Source organism: Phyllobates terribilis, unplaced genomic scaffold (genome assembly GCF_046119375.1).
Source record: "Phyllobates terribilis strain yellow unplaced genomic scaffold, ASM4611937v1 Scaffold_4__5_contigs__length_816908805, whole genome shotgun sequence".
NCBI lineage: Eukaryota > Metazoa > Chordata > Amphibia > Anura > Dendrobatidae > Phyllobates > Phyllobates terribilis.
The window spans coordinates 73,260,764-73,275,525 of record NW_027362764.1 but is presented as its reverse complement, the minus strand read 5'-3'; the positions used below and the strand labels follow the sequence as shown (position 1 = coordinate 73,275,525).

The 14,762-nt window shown below is 44.1% G+C and overlaps 1 protein-coding gene across 10 annotated transcripts in view; it reads right to left on the bottom strand.

Annotated features, from left to right (window-relative positions):
- The window catches only part of MLLT10 (MLLT10 histone lysine methyltransferase DOT1L cofactor), a 256,506-nt gene that overhangs the window by 118,029 nt on the left and 123,715 nt on the right, over window positions 1-14,762 (bottom strand). For 9 of the 10 annotated variants that reach the window (XM_073677493.1, XM_073677487.1, XM_073677489.1 and 6 more), the window contains one exon: window positions 12,163-12,272. The exons of the other annotated variant lie outside the window; for it this stretch is intronic. In XM_073677493.1, the coding sequence (XP_073533594.1) occupies window positions 12,163-12,272 (110 nt within the window). The remainder of the gene's footprint in view (window positions 1-12,162; window positions 12,273-14,762) is intronic. 10 annotated transcript variants of the gene reach the window in all.

The following is a 14,762-nucleotide window of genomic DNA, read 5'->3' as shown; positions in this document are numbered from 1 at the left end:
ACAAAGGGGCACGAGGAGCCAAGAAGGAGACAAAGGGGCACCAGGAGCCAAGAAGGAGACAAAGGGGCACCAGGAGCCAAGAAGGAGACAAAGGGGCACCAGGAGCCAAAAAGGAGACAAAGGGGCACCAGGAGCCAAAAGGAAAAAAAAGGGGCACTCGAATCAAAGGGGAAAAAGCCCAGCAAGAGCCAAAAAGGGGAAAAAGAACAAGGGCAAAAAAAAAGAGAGGAAAAGGGCACCAATGGGCAGCAGAGGTAAAAAAAAGGCAACAAAATAAAGTGGCAAAAGAGGAGGAAAAAGGGGGCAGCAAGGGCAAAAGAAAGGATAAAAGGGGGTAGCAGTAGCAGAAGAAGGGGAAAAGGGGCACCAGAGGCAAAAGGAGCACCACTAGAAGTGGATACGTGGAGAAAATTAAGAGTCTTATTTTTCTCTGTGCTCATGAAGCCGAGCTGATATTGGCTCCCATAATTATTACTACAATATGTGTCTATACCTTTATACCACCCACCTGAATACAGATCCGAAGCATACCACCACCAGGCTGCAAGGAAGTTTTACCAGCAGCTTCTTTCCCTCCACATTATCACTGCACTATATAAAAAATAAAAGTCTATGGGACGCTGTACACAAATACATACCCCTGCAAAATGCAGCATGGTCGCAAATACCTGCGTCGCAAAGAATAGGAAACTCTAGAAGCGGCCTATACACATGCTATGTCTGGCTGGTGCACACAAGGGTTAAGGAGCCAATGTGACTTAGAATTCAGTGCACATGATGGAGGATATTGGGGGAAGGTAGGAGGTGAGTAGTGTCATGTGTAGCCTCCAAGTGATAACAAGCTGGAGGGGGATGGGTATTAAAAGCAATCAGAGAAGCAGCTGGAAGTACTAAGCCGGGACTTACAGGGAGAGCAAGAAAAATGAGACCCTGAAAAGAGCAAAGCGGGAGTCACGTGCTCCATCCTGCACCCGGGCAGATATTATACTGTACATACCTATATGGAAGGGAGGGGGATTTTACTGGGTTCGTAATGAAGCATAATGGGGCATTAGCTTTTAGTTTTTCTTCTATAGGTGCTGCCATAATGGAAAGGTTCCCTGCGGCCTCAGCAGCCAAATCTGCTTAGTGAGGATTGGGACAATTAGAAACTAGATTTCCAGTTATTGGCCATAGGAAAACAATGAAATATTGTGGGTCCTGGGTCATGTGAAGACAAAACTGCTTACAATAAATAAATCCGCAGAGCCAGTCAACTGAGTCGGCTATAGGGACGCGGGCATTCACAGCGCTGATTCGCTGCTTTAGTTGTCGGGCTGGTTCTGAGCCATGCAAAGAGGGCAGAGAGTGGCGGCATTCCCACGGGAAGAGGACACCTCCAACCTTCTTAGAGGAAACAGGTCTCACTGTCCAGAGAGGCTTTAACTCCTGCAGCGCCGGCGGAGGCACTGGAGCTTGGCAGCATGGCTTTCCACAGGTCTATGCCTTCATTGTAGCTGTGGCTTACATGGCATCCTTCCCCTTCTGAGGCCCCTAGGTCTAGTCTTTTATGAGACAGAAATCACTTGTGTGCCCCAAATCTGCGCTGGAGACTTTCCCACGTTTGTTTGTAAATGACAATCTATGCAGAACTTGGCCTGACCTGAAAAAGGGAAATGAAGAGGAAGGAGGGGTATTGTGCTCCATATTGGCCTCCTGGAATTAAATGGCTTCACCTTGCTCCAGCTGCCAAAAATAAGGTGTGCTACCGAACGAAACCGCCGCAGAACAAAAAAAAAGAAAAAAAAGACAGAAAAACCCCTATTCTTTGAACGTCAGAGAAATTAAGTTGCTACAACTTCAGTATCCAGATAACTTTCTTTTCCTAAGTTTCCTGTGATCGGTAACATCTGAGCATTGCGCAGGCTCAGTAGAGATGCCATGTATTAGTAATGGTTACAAGCGTGCGCACACACAACCACAGCCTGTGAATATAGGACTTGTAGGAACCTACACTATCAGAATTACGGCTGTCAGCAGGTTTCATTATGTAATCCAACAGTAGTATGATATAGGAGCTGACACCCTGATTCCAGTGATGTGTCACTAAGTTTACTGGGTGCAGCAGTTGTGACTGAATCACAGTTTTTCTCTGCTACAGATTCAGCAGAGCTCAGAAAGCTGAGCTGTGTATAACCCCGCCCACACCACTGATTGGCAGCTTTCTGTGTACACTGTGCATAGGCAGAAGGTTGCTAATCAGTGGTGGGGGCGTGGTTGGACCAGGAGGCAAGAGACATCTAGTTCTCTATGGATAATCCCCTGCTGATAAAACACTTGATTTTATTAAAACAGAAAAACACACCCTATTATTAAAGTGACATAACTGGAATTAGGGTCTCTGCCCCTACATCATGCCGCTCTCAGATTACATTACATTGCAAAAACCTGGTGACTGATGCTTTTTAAAGAGGACCTGTAAAAAGGTAAAAAGTGGCCAGTTTGGGCTCTTATTTTATTCCCTCTGCTCTGACTTTTAATCCAATATACAGTCCCAGAGGAGCTGCTTATCTCAGGAACCGGAGGACTAATTATAAAAAAAAAAAAAAAAAGTCATACTCAGTGGAATAGTTGGAATAAAAAGCAACATTGGCTACTTTTGATCTGGTGTCAAGGTCTCATTAAAGGTGAGTAGGATCCAGCTTTAGTTAACAACAGCCTTGGACAGATTGGAGGAGTCCTCTGTCAACTTGAAGGTATTAGATCAAATAAATAGTTTGCATGGCAGCAATGCATTCACAATTCATGTATCCGGTGTTCGCGCAGAGTGCGGTTGTATCTGTTTTGTAGGTTTGTATAATGCAGTCGCAGTAACGTGTACATTTATCTCCTCTTCCTAGGAGAGGCTTGTCCGTTTCATTTTTGACCGTCCCCATCATTTCCATTCGCACTACCAGTGATAGTCACTTCTATATCTGTAGTTCTGCTGTTTGAGCTGCCACTAAAACAAAAGTTATAATAATCAATGTAAAAGGCCCCCCATAACACAAGAATAAGTTCAATCACACCTGACAATTTTGGATAACAATCTGCAGTGTATGGGGCCTCTCAACGAGGATTAGTATTTGGCATGTTGGATGATCACACGTGTTCCACCAGAGGCATCTCTCAGTGGCTTACTGCAAGGGCCACATTATATGGCTCTCACAAAATGGTCTTTTTACAGATGCCAAACGGACACGCACAATTGAATTTGGTTACAGAGGGAGACGGACAGAAAAGGAAGGGGCGGGCGAGGGGCAAAAGGAAGGGGCGGGCGAGGGGCAAAAGGAAGGGGCGGGCGAGGGGCAAAAGGAAGGGGCGGGCGAGGGGCAAAAGGAAGGGGCGGGCGAGGGGCAAAAGGAAGGGGCGGGCGAGGGGCAAAAGGAAGGGGCGGGCGAGGGGCAAAAGGAAGGGGCGGGCGAGGGGCAAAAGGAAGGGGCGGGCGAGGGGCAAAAGGAAGGGGCGGGCGAGGGGCAAAAGGAAGGGGCGGGCGAGGGGCAAAAGAAAGGGGCGGGCGAGGGGCAAAAGAAAGGGGCGGGCGAGGGGCAAAAGGAAGGGGCGGGCGAGGGGCAAAAGGAAGGGGCGGGCGAGGGGCAAAAGGAAGGGGCGGGCGAGGGGCAAAAGGAAGGGGCGGGCGAGGGGCAAAAGGAAGGGGCGGGCGAGGGGCAAAAGGAAGGGGCGGGCGAGGGGCAAAAGGAAGGGGCGGGCGAGGGGCAAAAGGAAGGGGCGGGCGAGGGGCAAAAGGAAGGGGCGGGCGAGGGGCAAAAGGAAGGGGCGGGCGAGGGGCAAAAGGAAGGGGCGGGCGAGGGGCAAAAGGAAGGGGCGGGCGAGGGGCAAAAGGAAGGCGCGAGCGAGGGGCAAAAGGAAGGCGCGAGCGAGGGGCAAAAGGAAGGCGCGAGCGAGGGGCAAAAGGAAGGCGCGAGCGAGGGGCAGAAGGAAGATTAGAGAGGCAAAAGGAGGACGAGAGAGAGAGAGGCAAAAGGAAGACGAAAGATGGGGAAAAGGAAGATGAGAGCGAGAGAGAAAAGCAAGACGGAAAAAAAAGGAAGAAAAAAAAAAAAAGAAGAAAAGGAGGAAGAAAAGAAGAAAAAATGAAAAAGATATGCCAGCTGAGAGACAGAGAAAGAGAGCTATTGTTCATATAATGGGAGTCAAAGATAAATGTGACAGTAACATATGTCCGAGGCACATACATGTCAGGCACCAGCTATGCCCTATTCACTATAATGGGGTCTGTAAAATAAAACTGGTGTGGTATTTTTTGGCTATATTTGTTAAGGCTTCCACAATATAGTCCAACTGTCAGATTTCTACAATTACCCATCCAGCAGCCTCAGACAATGAAAGACTTCTGCAACACACCATGTAAGAGTTAACAGTTTTCGTCTCCCTCCTCGCTCAGGTTTATTTGTGGGGGGGTGAATTCTTTCTGGCTGATGTCTGTGATGGCGATTTGGGCAGGTTTATTTGTCAATGACAATCCATGCATATTCTTACACACATCAAAGGGTAGAGAAGGCTCTTCCGTGTCTACAGCACAGATTCCCTCATTTCCTGTTGCCGTCTGCTCCAGCGTCAGATTAGCAACAATAATATGAAAGGTCCGAGAAACAGTGGCTCCGACATATGGAATTTTAATAAACGGCTTTAAGACCAGATCCCGCAGCCTTCGGTGCAGTATGGGCATGCACATACAATTATGTGGTTGCCGGCTCTGGAGAGAATTGCAATTCTTCTTTATTTCAAAAGAGAACAGATTTTTTTATTTATTTATTTTTTTAACATTTTTTCATTTCTATTTTTTTTTTCTACAATTATGAACTGGAAGCCAAAATGAAATTTACTGACACTGGGGATAAAAATTAACAGCTACTCAATGTGTGCATGTGAACATTTTCCTGCAGAGATGACCCCTCCACCATTATCTCCAGCCTCTCAGTAATAATGTACAGCGTGCTTATGTATTAAGGAAATCCCTAGATGACACTGAAGCCCTGTGAAGATCACATCAGGGGCTCATTAGCTACAGAGCAGCAAGACCCCTGAACTGAGAGACGGGATCAGATCTCCATATATCGGACGTTATTTCTCAGGACTTATTCATTGCAACCTTCATAAAATATAGAAAAGTTAATTTTCTCTTTCTTTTTTTTTTCCCCGCATATGAGAAAATAAGTAAAGATTATTCTACCCGATACAATGTTAAAATCAGACAAAAAAAACAAAAACACACACACCGACATATGAACAGTGATAATGTGGACAGTGCGGAATATAAGTAAAATAAATAACGAGTAGTTGTATATTTGCGGTAGATTTTGCCAGTTTTTGGTATAAACTAATTTCCAAAAAGTCGCAAACTACTAGATTAAAGTGAGCCATTGATTTGAATGTGCACGGAGTCATTATTAATCTCCCCTGTGGGGGCGCTGCAGGAAAACTGATCACTTATTGCCTGGTTTTCCAACAGAGGACAGCCAATAGCCGACGATCTCAGCAGGGGGGACAATCTGCAATTAGTTTATTGCAGAGGTGGTTTTCTAGCAAGTACAGAAAAGAACCCTTTTAGAGATAAATTCAACAACAAGCATGGTTGATACTTTTAAGTCCCCCAGCAGAAAGCTCCTGTGTTCTCCAATAGAGAGCAGCTGTCACACTGCTCTGGCAGTGACTTATCTCCCTGCGAACATGCCTAATCTTTTTGTGGGCTGCAGTCAGTGCCCCCGTGGTGCTCCGATGCCACAGAAGCAAAGCCGCCTTCGCTTGCAGCATCAGAGAATGCACAGTTCAGGCCAGTGGTGCGAGCATGCCGCCAATCTGAACCGTCAATCTTCAGGAGCGCACCCCCACTTCAGCAACGAGGGGGCCGGAAGGCAGAGGAGCGGTGCACTCCTGATGGAACATTAGGGAAAATATAACAATTATTGGCTGATAAATGATGCAAACAAAAATGTATCCAAATTCTGTGCTCCTGTCTAAAAACTCTACATAAGGTGAACAAAGTATCCAAAAACCAATATCTGAAGGAAAGCCCAGCCCTGGCCATTACCAAACACTACACATGCTCCCTGTATAGACTGTAAACCGCACTTATACCGGGCTCAGGTGCCCGGCTGAGAAATAAAAAATAAGTGTCATTCTGTCCGCGTTGCCGTCTGAGCGGCATTTGTAAGTTATAATTTTCTCTTTCCCTGAACAAGTGCATGAAAATATCAAAGGACACCAAATGGTTGTGCTGAGGAATCCCTGACCTCGCGGATGCAGAAGAGGTGGATGTAATACTATATGCAGTGGACACTATGCAGGTGTGAGGGCATCTCCTCTGGATATATAGTGCACATGCCTTCTGATTACAGGTGTAGTCCCCTCATGTACAGGGATGCCATACAGCTAGGATATGACAGCACTATGATCACTAGGAGTCTCATCTTTCTGTCCTGCATCAATGTTGAGAACAAAGGGGCCAAAGCACTTATCCAGCGCCCTGCCACCTTCTAGTTTTCCCTGAAGAAAGGCTGCAGCATCATTGTTGTAATGATTGTGTCTGGTATTGAAGCTCAGACTCATCTTCAAATGACCCGAGCAGTGGACAAGAGTGGTGCTGTTCCTAGAAGGCGGCAGCCATGTCTTGCTAATATTTGACATCCCCTTTAGAAAAGGGTTTGTCTCAAGTTGAACAGGAGCGCACTGCTCCTCCGCCTCCTGCTTGCTGGTGGCAGTGCGCTCCTGCTTGACTGACAGTTCAGACCAATGGCATGGTTGCACCGTTGGCCTGATCTGTGTGATCTCCAATGCTGTAAACAGAGGTAGCTTTACCCCTGGAAGCGCAGGATCCATTTATCCGTTCAGCTTCAGAGCAGAACTTAGAAGCTCTATAGAAAAGAGCTCGTAAGCGCTGCGCTCCTTGGCTAGATCAGCTTCCACTGAGACTGCAAAGATGGCCGTTAACATAGGCAACGAGCAGTAAACTAAAAAAATAATAATTCCTCTGTTCTTGAGAACAGAGTATTTTTTTAATACCAAGTAAATTGCAAATCTGCTTGTCTTTACAAGCATGTTGCAATTTTACCCACTAAAGAGGAGGAGGAAAACCCCTTTAAAGTCTTCCAATGGTGGAGATTCATAGGGACAATCCTATGTGCGTGTGGCCTTACTATGTAATATGCTCCTACTGTTTCAATTAAGGCTAATAAATTAATAACGGAGCTCTTATTCCCATAAACTAACCAGTAATACAGAGGATACAGTCAGGGAAGAAAAAAAAAAGCCCCTTGTGTACAAACCATAAAACAACCCACCACCTTCGAATGACATCTTCAGTATACACAACTGTTTTCTACATCGGAAAATGCTATAATTCCGTAAGAATTTTTCCAGAGGGGTGCACATCACAGAAATTGCAAAACAGGAGTTTTCTTTATGATCTGTGATGTTTCTGTACAAGTCAGATTATTCCTTTGAGCCTATAATATGAGCAGTGCTGTATATGTCTGACTTGCAAAGCCAGTGAATAAGTGTAATGTAGTCTGAGGGGGGACGATGGGGACGGCACCGGTAACAGGCAGTGCCGATCTGCGGCCAGCTTCAGAGGGGAGGTTACATTTCTGTTCGGAGAAGTAATTATATTAACACAAGTACAAGCAGCGCCAACTCTTAAGGCCTTTGACAATTACAAAATAAAACATTACCGCTCACGTCAATCAGCAATGAAAAACTCCTGCAATGCAAAAAACAGACTCCTCCATGCTGGAAGGCCTCACAAGACAAGTGTATGCTGCAGAATACACCGCCAGTCCCATATGTTGAACATGATAACCTGCCTAATGGGTCAGATGCATTCAGTATGCAATATTCAACACTTACAACCCTCAGAAGCAGCTTTAAGAGTAACACTAAACACTATAAATAACCCAGTATTTTCTGCATTACTCGACTTTACCCCTTTGTTGCTATTATGTCTCAAAAGGTGAGTAAAACTAACAAAAATATAGCAAAAATTATTCTACATGTGTCCCAGGACATAAGTCGTGTTCCCCTGGCTCCTCCGCACTGTGCCTTGTCTGGCTGTGGAACAACTGGCTGCAGCAGGAGGAGAAAATAGATTGTCCAGCACTGACCATTTGCTAATCCACCGCCCTCATCGGCCATTCCCCAAGAAAAATTAAAAAGATCACCAACAGATTAAAGGTGTTGTCCAGAAAAAAATATTTATATCTTCAGCTATCCCTGCCAGCTCCAGACCCAGATGCTCCACATGAATGACACACGCTAGCACAGAAAGCTCTCTCGTGTCTTCAGTGCTGTGTAAGAAGGGGGCTGGCTGGCTATTAATGGTTAAGTTTAATGGTTGAGTCAACAGTATGGTGCAGCAGCAAAAAAAGGCAAACAGTTCTGGGATGTATTAAGAGAAACAGAGTCTAGATCATGTGAAGAAATTATCCCCCTCTTCTCCTCCTTGGTCAGGCCTCATCTGGAATACTGTGTCCAGTTCTAGACACCACATTTTATAAAAGACATCGAAAAACTGGAGCAAGTTCAGAGAAGAGCTACCAGGATGGTGAGCGGACTGCAAACCATGTCCTATGAGGAACGGTTAAAGGATCTGGGAATGTTTAGCTTGCAAAAAAGAAGACTGAGAGGAGACTTTATAGCTGTCTACAAATATTTGAAGGGATGTCACACTATAGAGGGATCATCCTTATTCTCATTTGCACATGGAAACAGAAAAGCAATGGGATGAAACAGAAAGGGAGAAGATACAGATTAGATAAAAAAACTTTTTGACAGTGAGGGTGATCAATGAGTGGAACAGGCGACCATGAGAGGTGGTGAGTTCTCCTTCAATGGAAGTCTTCAGAGGCTGGACAGACATCTGTCTGAGATGGTTTAGTGAATCCTGCATTGAGCAGGGGGTTGGACACGATGATCCTGGAGGTCCCTTCCAACAATAACATTCTATGGAAGGCCCTCACACATATTAGACTGAAGTCAATTGTTCTTACCAACGTAAGTGGGATCAGTCAACAGTCTAATATAAATAGGGGCCACAAGGGGGCTGATTTGGCTACTAAAAAGAACAGTGAGCCAGCCCCCTTCTCACACACCAATGACATGCAGACATGGGAAACGCTCTCCTGTATCTAGCACAAACCAAAGTAACATGGGGTCGAAGAGGATATCTGAAGGTAGAGGCATCTGTGATAAACTATATTAGTAAAGAGTAAAACTTAAACACATTTAAATATCTATATTTTTTTTAAACTAGACAACCCCTTTAAATCCCGTGTCTTCCCAGAATTTCTACAATACGGTTTCAGGTTTATCATTTCTTCAAGTGCTCTGTGGATTTCTGATCGTGTTTATCTATTCTTCTGAGCCTTAGGATATGTACACATGCGGGTGCTGTCTGCACGTGTGAGCCGATACTAAAAAACAGGTAGCGCTTACCCGGGCACAACGGGAAAGAACGCAGACGTAGGCGATAAGAAATCACCATGATGAGGACTCTGCACATAATTTTTGGAAAATTATAAAGCTCGGAGGTGAGTGCCCAATATCAAATAAAATGTAATTTAAAAAAAATTAGTAAGTCACACAAAACACAGATTAAAAAAAAAAATTCCAGCTTTTCCTCCCCAAGTCTCCCCCTTTTCTTTGTTCATTTTTTACAAATATAACAGAGAAATATATAAAGAAATCTTCAGTATGTCCCAGGAGGTTAGCAATGTCCCGTTCCTCCTGTGTGTGGCTGTGAGACAACTGCCTGCAGCAGGACAAAGGTTTGCTAAACTCTGGCCCTTTGGATAAGAGGGCAGGCATCGGTTGGCTACAAGATGATGATGGAATTGATGAGCAAGAACTTTAAGGAAATCTTAAATCAAGTAGTGGACAAGCCCTTTCATTCTTCATTTCCAGGTTTTGCATTCCTTTGAAAAGACAAAAAACACAGGCGACTCTTGAGGAACATTAAGGATAACTGGTCAGATCTTGCTGCATGGTGATTACACCATCGCGCCGGCTCATTGGAAAATATATAGGACTGCGATCATCTTACTGCCAAGATGATTCTCATAAAAAACAAATGAGATGTTAAATCTTAACATCCGAAAACTTATTTAAAAGTCATTGCCTGCACAGGACAGGTTTCTGCATATGTTTGACCCCAACCTTTAAGCAGCACCTTACTAATAATGTGTTTATTAAAACCCCCACTGGGTTGGGATCATCATTTTTAATTTCCTCTAGGGAAGCCTGGCCACTAGGGGCACAGTTATACTAAGCCTATAGATAGTGAGAAAAGGACGCTCGCTCATGGCCGGCGGACATTCGCCTTTCCTTTGTCATTTTCACTAGATCAATAAATGCCATATGTGGTTGCTATGGCACGGAAGCCATTTGTTATCCTCCTCGAAATGAGATTTATCTTTAAGTGCAGCAAAGGAGGACAGCTGTCAATCACGTTAATAAGGGGGAATTTGCACATTTATAAGGTTGTCTGTTCTGAATGAACCTTATAATTTGTAGTGAACCGTTCAATAAAAAAAAAAAAAAAAAAAAAAAATTAAAGGGGAACTGACACTTTGAAAATGCAGTCCAATCTGCAGGCAGAATCCTGTACAGCAGAAGGAGAAACGGATATATAAAATTGTGGGAATAGATTTGGGATCACCTGTGTTTTATTCATTTGAATCTCTTAAAAGTCCAGTGGGCGGTCTTAATCAGCTGTTAATCATTAAGCGGGACCGCCCACTGGACTCAAGCTCAGAATAAGCAGCGGTCACTAGACCTCAATGTACCACACCATACTACAGATTTCTAAGGTTTAGCATTACAATAGGACGCCCATATCTTTCTTACTCAGCTATAATGTCCATAGAGGTCAATGAAAACAGACGAGTGTTAATCTAGCTACTTCTTCACGGAAGTCAATGCAGCAGCAGAAGCCATTCTGCACCTCATCAGGGGACCCTTATTTTCCAGACAGGTAGAAATCCCATTAGTAAATATATGCCATGTATATTAGATGAGAATGCATTCAACAAGGCGACTACAAACTGATTTTGGACCAAAACGAAATCTCTGCATCAGTAAAACGTGGATAAAACATTTGGACATTTAAAGTAGTTAACGGAGATAAGAAAAAAGTATTGTTCTAAATCAAATAAATAAAATAACCAATACTCACCCTATAAATCCTCTGCTGTTCCAATACAGTCTTTGTTAACCATGCCGCAGCAATTATGTCACCGCCTACAGTGCAGCAGTGGTCATTGATTGGCTGCAGCAGTCACAAAAGGTAGACAGACACGATATTGCTGCAGACTGTCGGGGGAGTAGCAAATTAGCGGGGATTTATCAGGCAAGTATTAGTTCATTTGTTATTTTATGGATTTTTCCTTTATTAGACCACTTTTTTCCCTAATGCTGGAAAATCCCTTTAACAAAATCCTTTCCTTACAAAATACAATGCGGAGCACACTTTCAGCGAGTAGCTGGAAACAAAAAATGTGGACATTTGTCTTCAGATGAAGAAATCGGCGTGATCAACCGACTGCCTAATGTATATGGAGGCCTCCCTCTTTAACCTGACAGATAATTTGGGGGGAGAAGAAGATCCGGCACCTCCGACAAAAGATCCTTTCATTCTCTGGGAGATAAGCCAATGCCAGAGGAGTCTGGCAGCGTCTTTCATCACATGTATGGAGAATAGACGGTCGTCGGGGGAACGATTGTTCATTCGACAGCTCACTATTGTGAATGAGGGTGCATTAGAGCCATAACTGCTTCGAAACGCGTCAGTGGTGGATTTCTGTTCGGCAAGCTAGTACAGATTTACCACAGTTATTTGGTTTTTTGGCTTACATTTATCTCACTTTGGATGATAAAATTGTGCAGCTTCAGACAATTTAGTTTAAGTTTTCATGGTCTAAAAATGAGACATTTTAAATAAACCTGCCCCAGTGTATCCGAAACAGATGTTTTGGCCCCTTTACCACTGAATAACAGTTGTAATGAGTGATCGTCACTTTTTATCTTAATGGTTATTGAAATTAATCAGATTTCGTCTGCATCCCAAAGTGATGGAGCAGCGTCACCAGACATTCCTGATACATAATGGACAAAATATACATGATCATTTACCTTATTGTATCTTTCATGTGGCACCGACTGTAAGACAATAGGCTCCATCGTAGAAACATTCGCAAACTGGACTTCTGGGATATATAGTGCACATACCACATGAGCCCAACCTGGAAGAGAGAATGGTCTGTTACTACGTATCACACAGACAGCTGGGAATCTGTCCAGGAAACCCACCTCAATCACTACAGGGGTCTCCCCAAGAGGGAATTGTGAATTAATGAGTGTTCTCCGTTCAGGATCCTCATCTCATCCAGGGTGGTAGCAGTGACAGAGCATCTCTCGCTCCACATTACACACACAGCTGATTTAAATGGCCACGGTGTAATACCTAGTCCCCTCTGGGTGGCGCTGCCGTGACACTGAACCCACATATTACAGTTGATCTTTGGGGTCTCAGCAGGCGGACAATGTGTGATTTACATGTTTAGAAGTCATTTCCTATCCATATAGTGGATGACTTGATGATCAGTGGGGGTCTGATCGAGGAATGGAGGGGTGGCCAACCATGTGCATCCATTCTCCAGAGGACTGAGGGATAAAGTACAGCGATATGCTTTTTCCGGCAATTTCATATAGAATTAATGGAGCGTTAGGCCCATTTTTTAGGATCGGCGAGACCCTTGCCGATCAACAAGTTATCACTTATCCATAGGATAACTGATAAGTACTAAGGCTATGTTCACACACTGCATTTTTTTAAGCAAATTTTAAGTTGCGTTTTACAGTACCAACAAAAGCTAGGAGATTTCAGAAATCTCATGCACACTGTTTTTTTTTTCCTGACCGATTTGGAAAACTGTTACGTTTTTGCAAACTGCAGCAGGTCACTTTTTTCAGCATTTTTTCACCCACAGAAAGCAATGAGTAAGTCCAAAAACGTAGCAAAAAACGCAAGTATGAGGTTTTTGCACCAAAACCTAAAGAAGTTGGATCATCTTTTTTTTTTGGGGGGGGCACTAAACTTTATCAGCATGCACAAGAGACAATAAAAACGCAGGCAAAACCTGCTTTTTGTTATCAGCTTATTTCCTGCCAAAAATGCAGGTTTTGCCTGCGGGAAAAAAAAAAAAACACAGCAACAATGCAACACGTGAACATAGCCTAAAGATGGGAAAAACCCTTTGGACCTTTCTAGAAGTAGATAGTGTGTAAAGTAAAGAACCCCCTAAACACAAGCCGATCAGGGGGGAAATTAAGATTTATCCAAAACTGTGTAAAACGCCCACTGATTGCCTGAGAGTGATCACCAGACCAGTTTTAGGATCTTTTACGGATATATATACGTGGTGGACTTGTCATGTGTTTGGTCACAATTTTTTTTTTTTTTTTTTTTGCAAAACCACCGTATCACTATCTACAGTATACTACAAAATTGAAGAAAATTCTGTAAAAACCCCACAACAAAACCAGAACATGTGAGTACTCCCTTACGATGATCATGATGATACGGTGGAGGGTGACCGGGCGCCAGAGCTGGAGGGAAAAATGGGAAAGCTCCCCGGTAACGCTGAGCAAAAAATATTTGTAGTCCCCAGTCCTGACTTCGGTCTGGTCCTCTGTTACAGCTGGGCCCTATTTCTGTGGCCTGGCACCTTCCGGGCGCCGTTTTCTAGGCTTCGGGATGTCAAGTTGGGCGACATCATGATGTAGTGGGGTCTAGTAACGATCGAGGCGCCCAGGAGATGGCGGCCACAGTAATAAATCCAGACCAGCAGGGGGTTGAGGACTAGCAATTTGCAGTCAGACCTACCACTTCCCAGCTTGGGGGTAGGAGTATTGCTACATTTTTTAAATTAAAGGGTAGAGAAGGGCAATGATAAAAAAAACAAAAAAAAAATGGATGTGAGTGCACGCGAGTTCTGAGTGCATTGGCTACCTGGCTCCTGGGATTTTTCTAGCTTGGAAAATAATAATGTTATATCGGCACATGTGGGAAATGAGGGCATTTACAGCCAATTTGCTATAATATATTTCCATTTGTGGGGCCAAAAAAAGAATAACTCGCTCAAAATCCACAGGCAATTTAGACCCCCGCTACTTCAATGGAATATACATAGCTCGTGGCTACGTCTGAACGCGCGGTCACCAGGCGCCATTTCTCCACCGTCGTTCCCATGTAATTAATACTAACTGTGAGAGGGAGCCGTCTTTAAACAGAGGGCAGAAGAACGGGGGGCTTAACGCGTAGAGCTGCTTTATATCAGCCTCCAGTATGTTGGATTATGAAGAAAACCAGCTTCAAGTCGTAATGTGTGCGCTGCGCCTCCAGAATAGGCTATTGTGGCCATGCCAGAAACAGCAGCAGATTTCTGACTACTTTAATAGCCAAAATAATTCTGCAGGACTTGACGAGCGTCCAATTTCTAGTCCCTGAAGGTAAACATGGGCTTCAGTGGCGAACGCAATAAGTCAATATACTTTTCAGTGTTCTGGTAAAACACATGTGGGATTGTCTGGTGTTATTCCCTCGCTCAGCGGAGGCAGGAAATAGACGAGATACTTACAAATGTAACACTCGTGTTTAGTTTTAATACTGCCAAGAAGAGGGATGTAGCGGTGCAGGATTGCGAGTGTTAAAAATCAAAAAAAAAAAAACA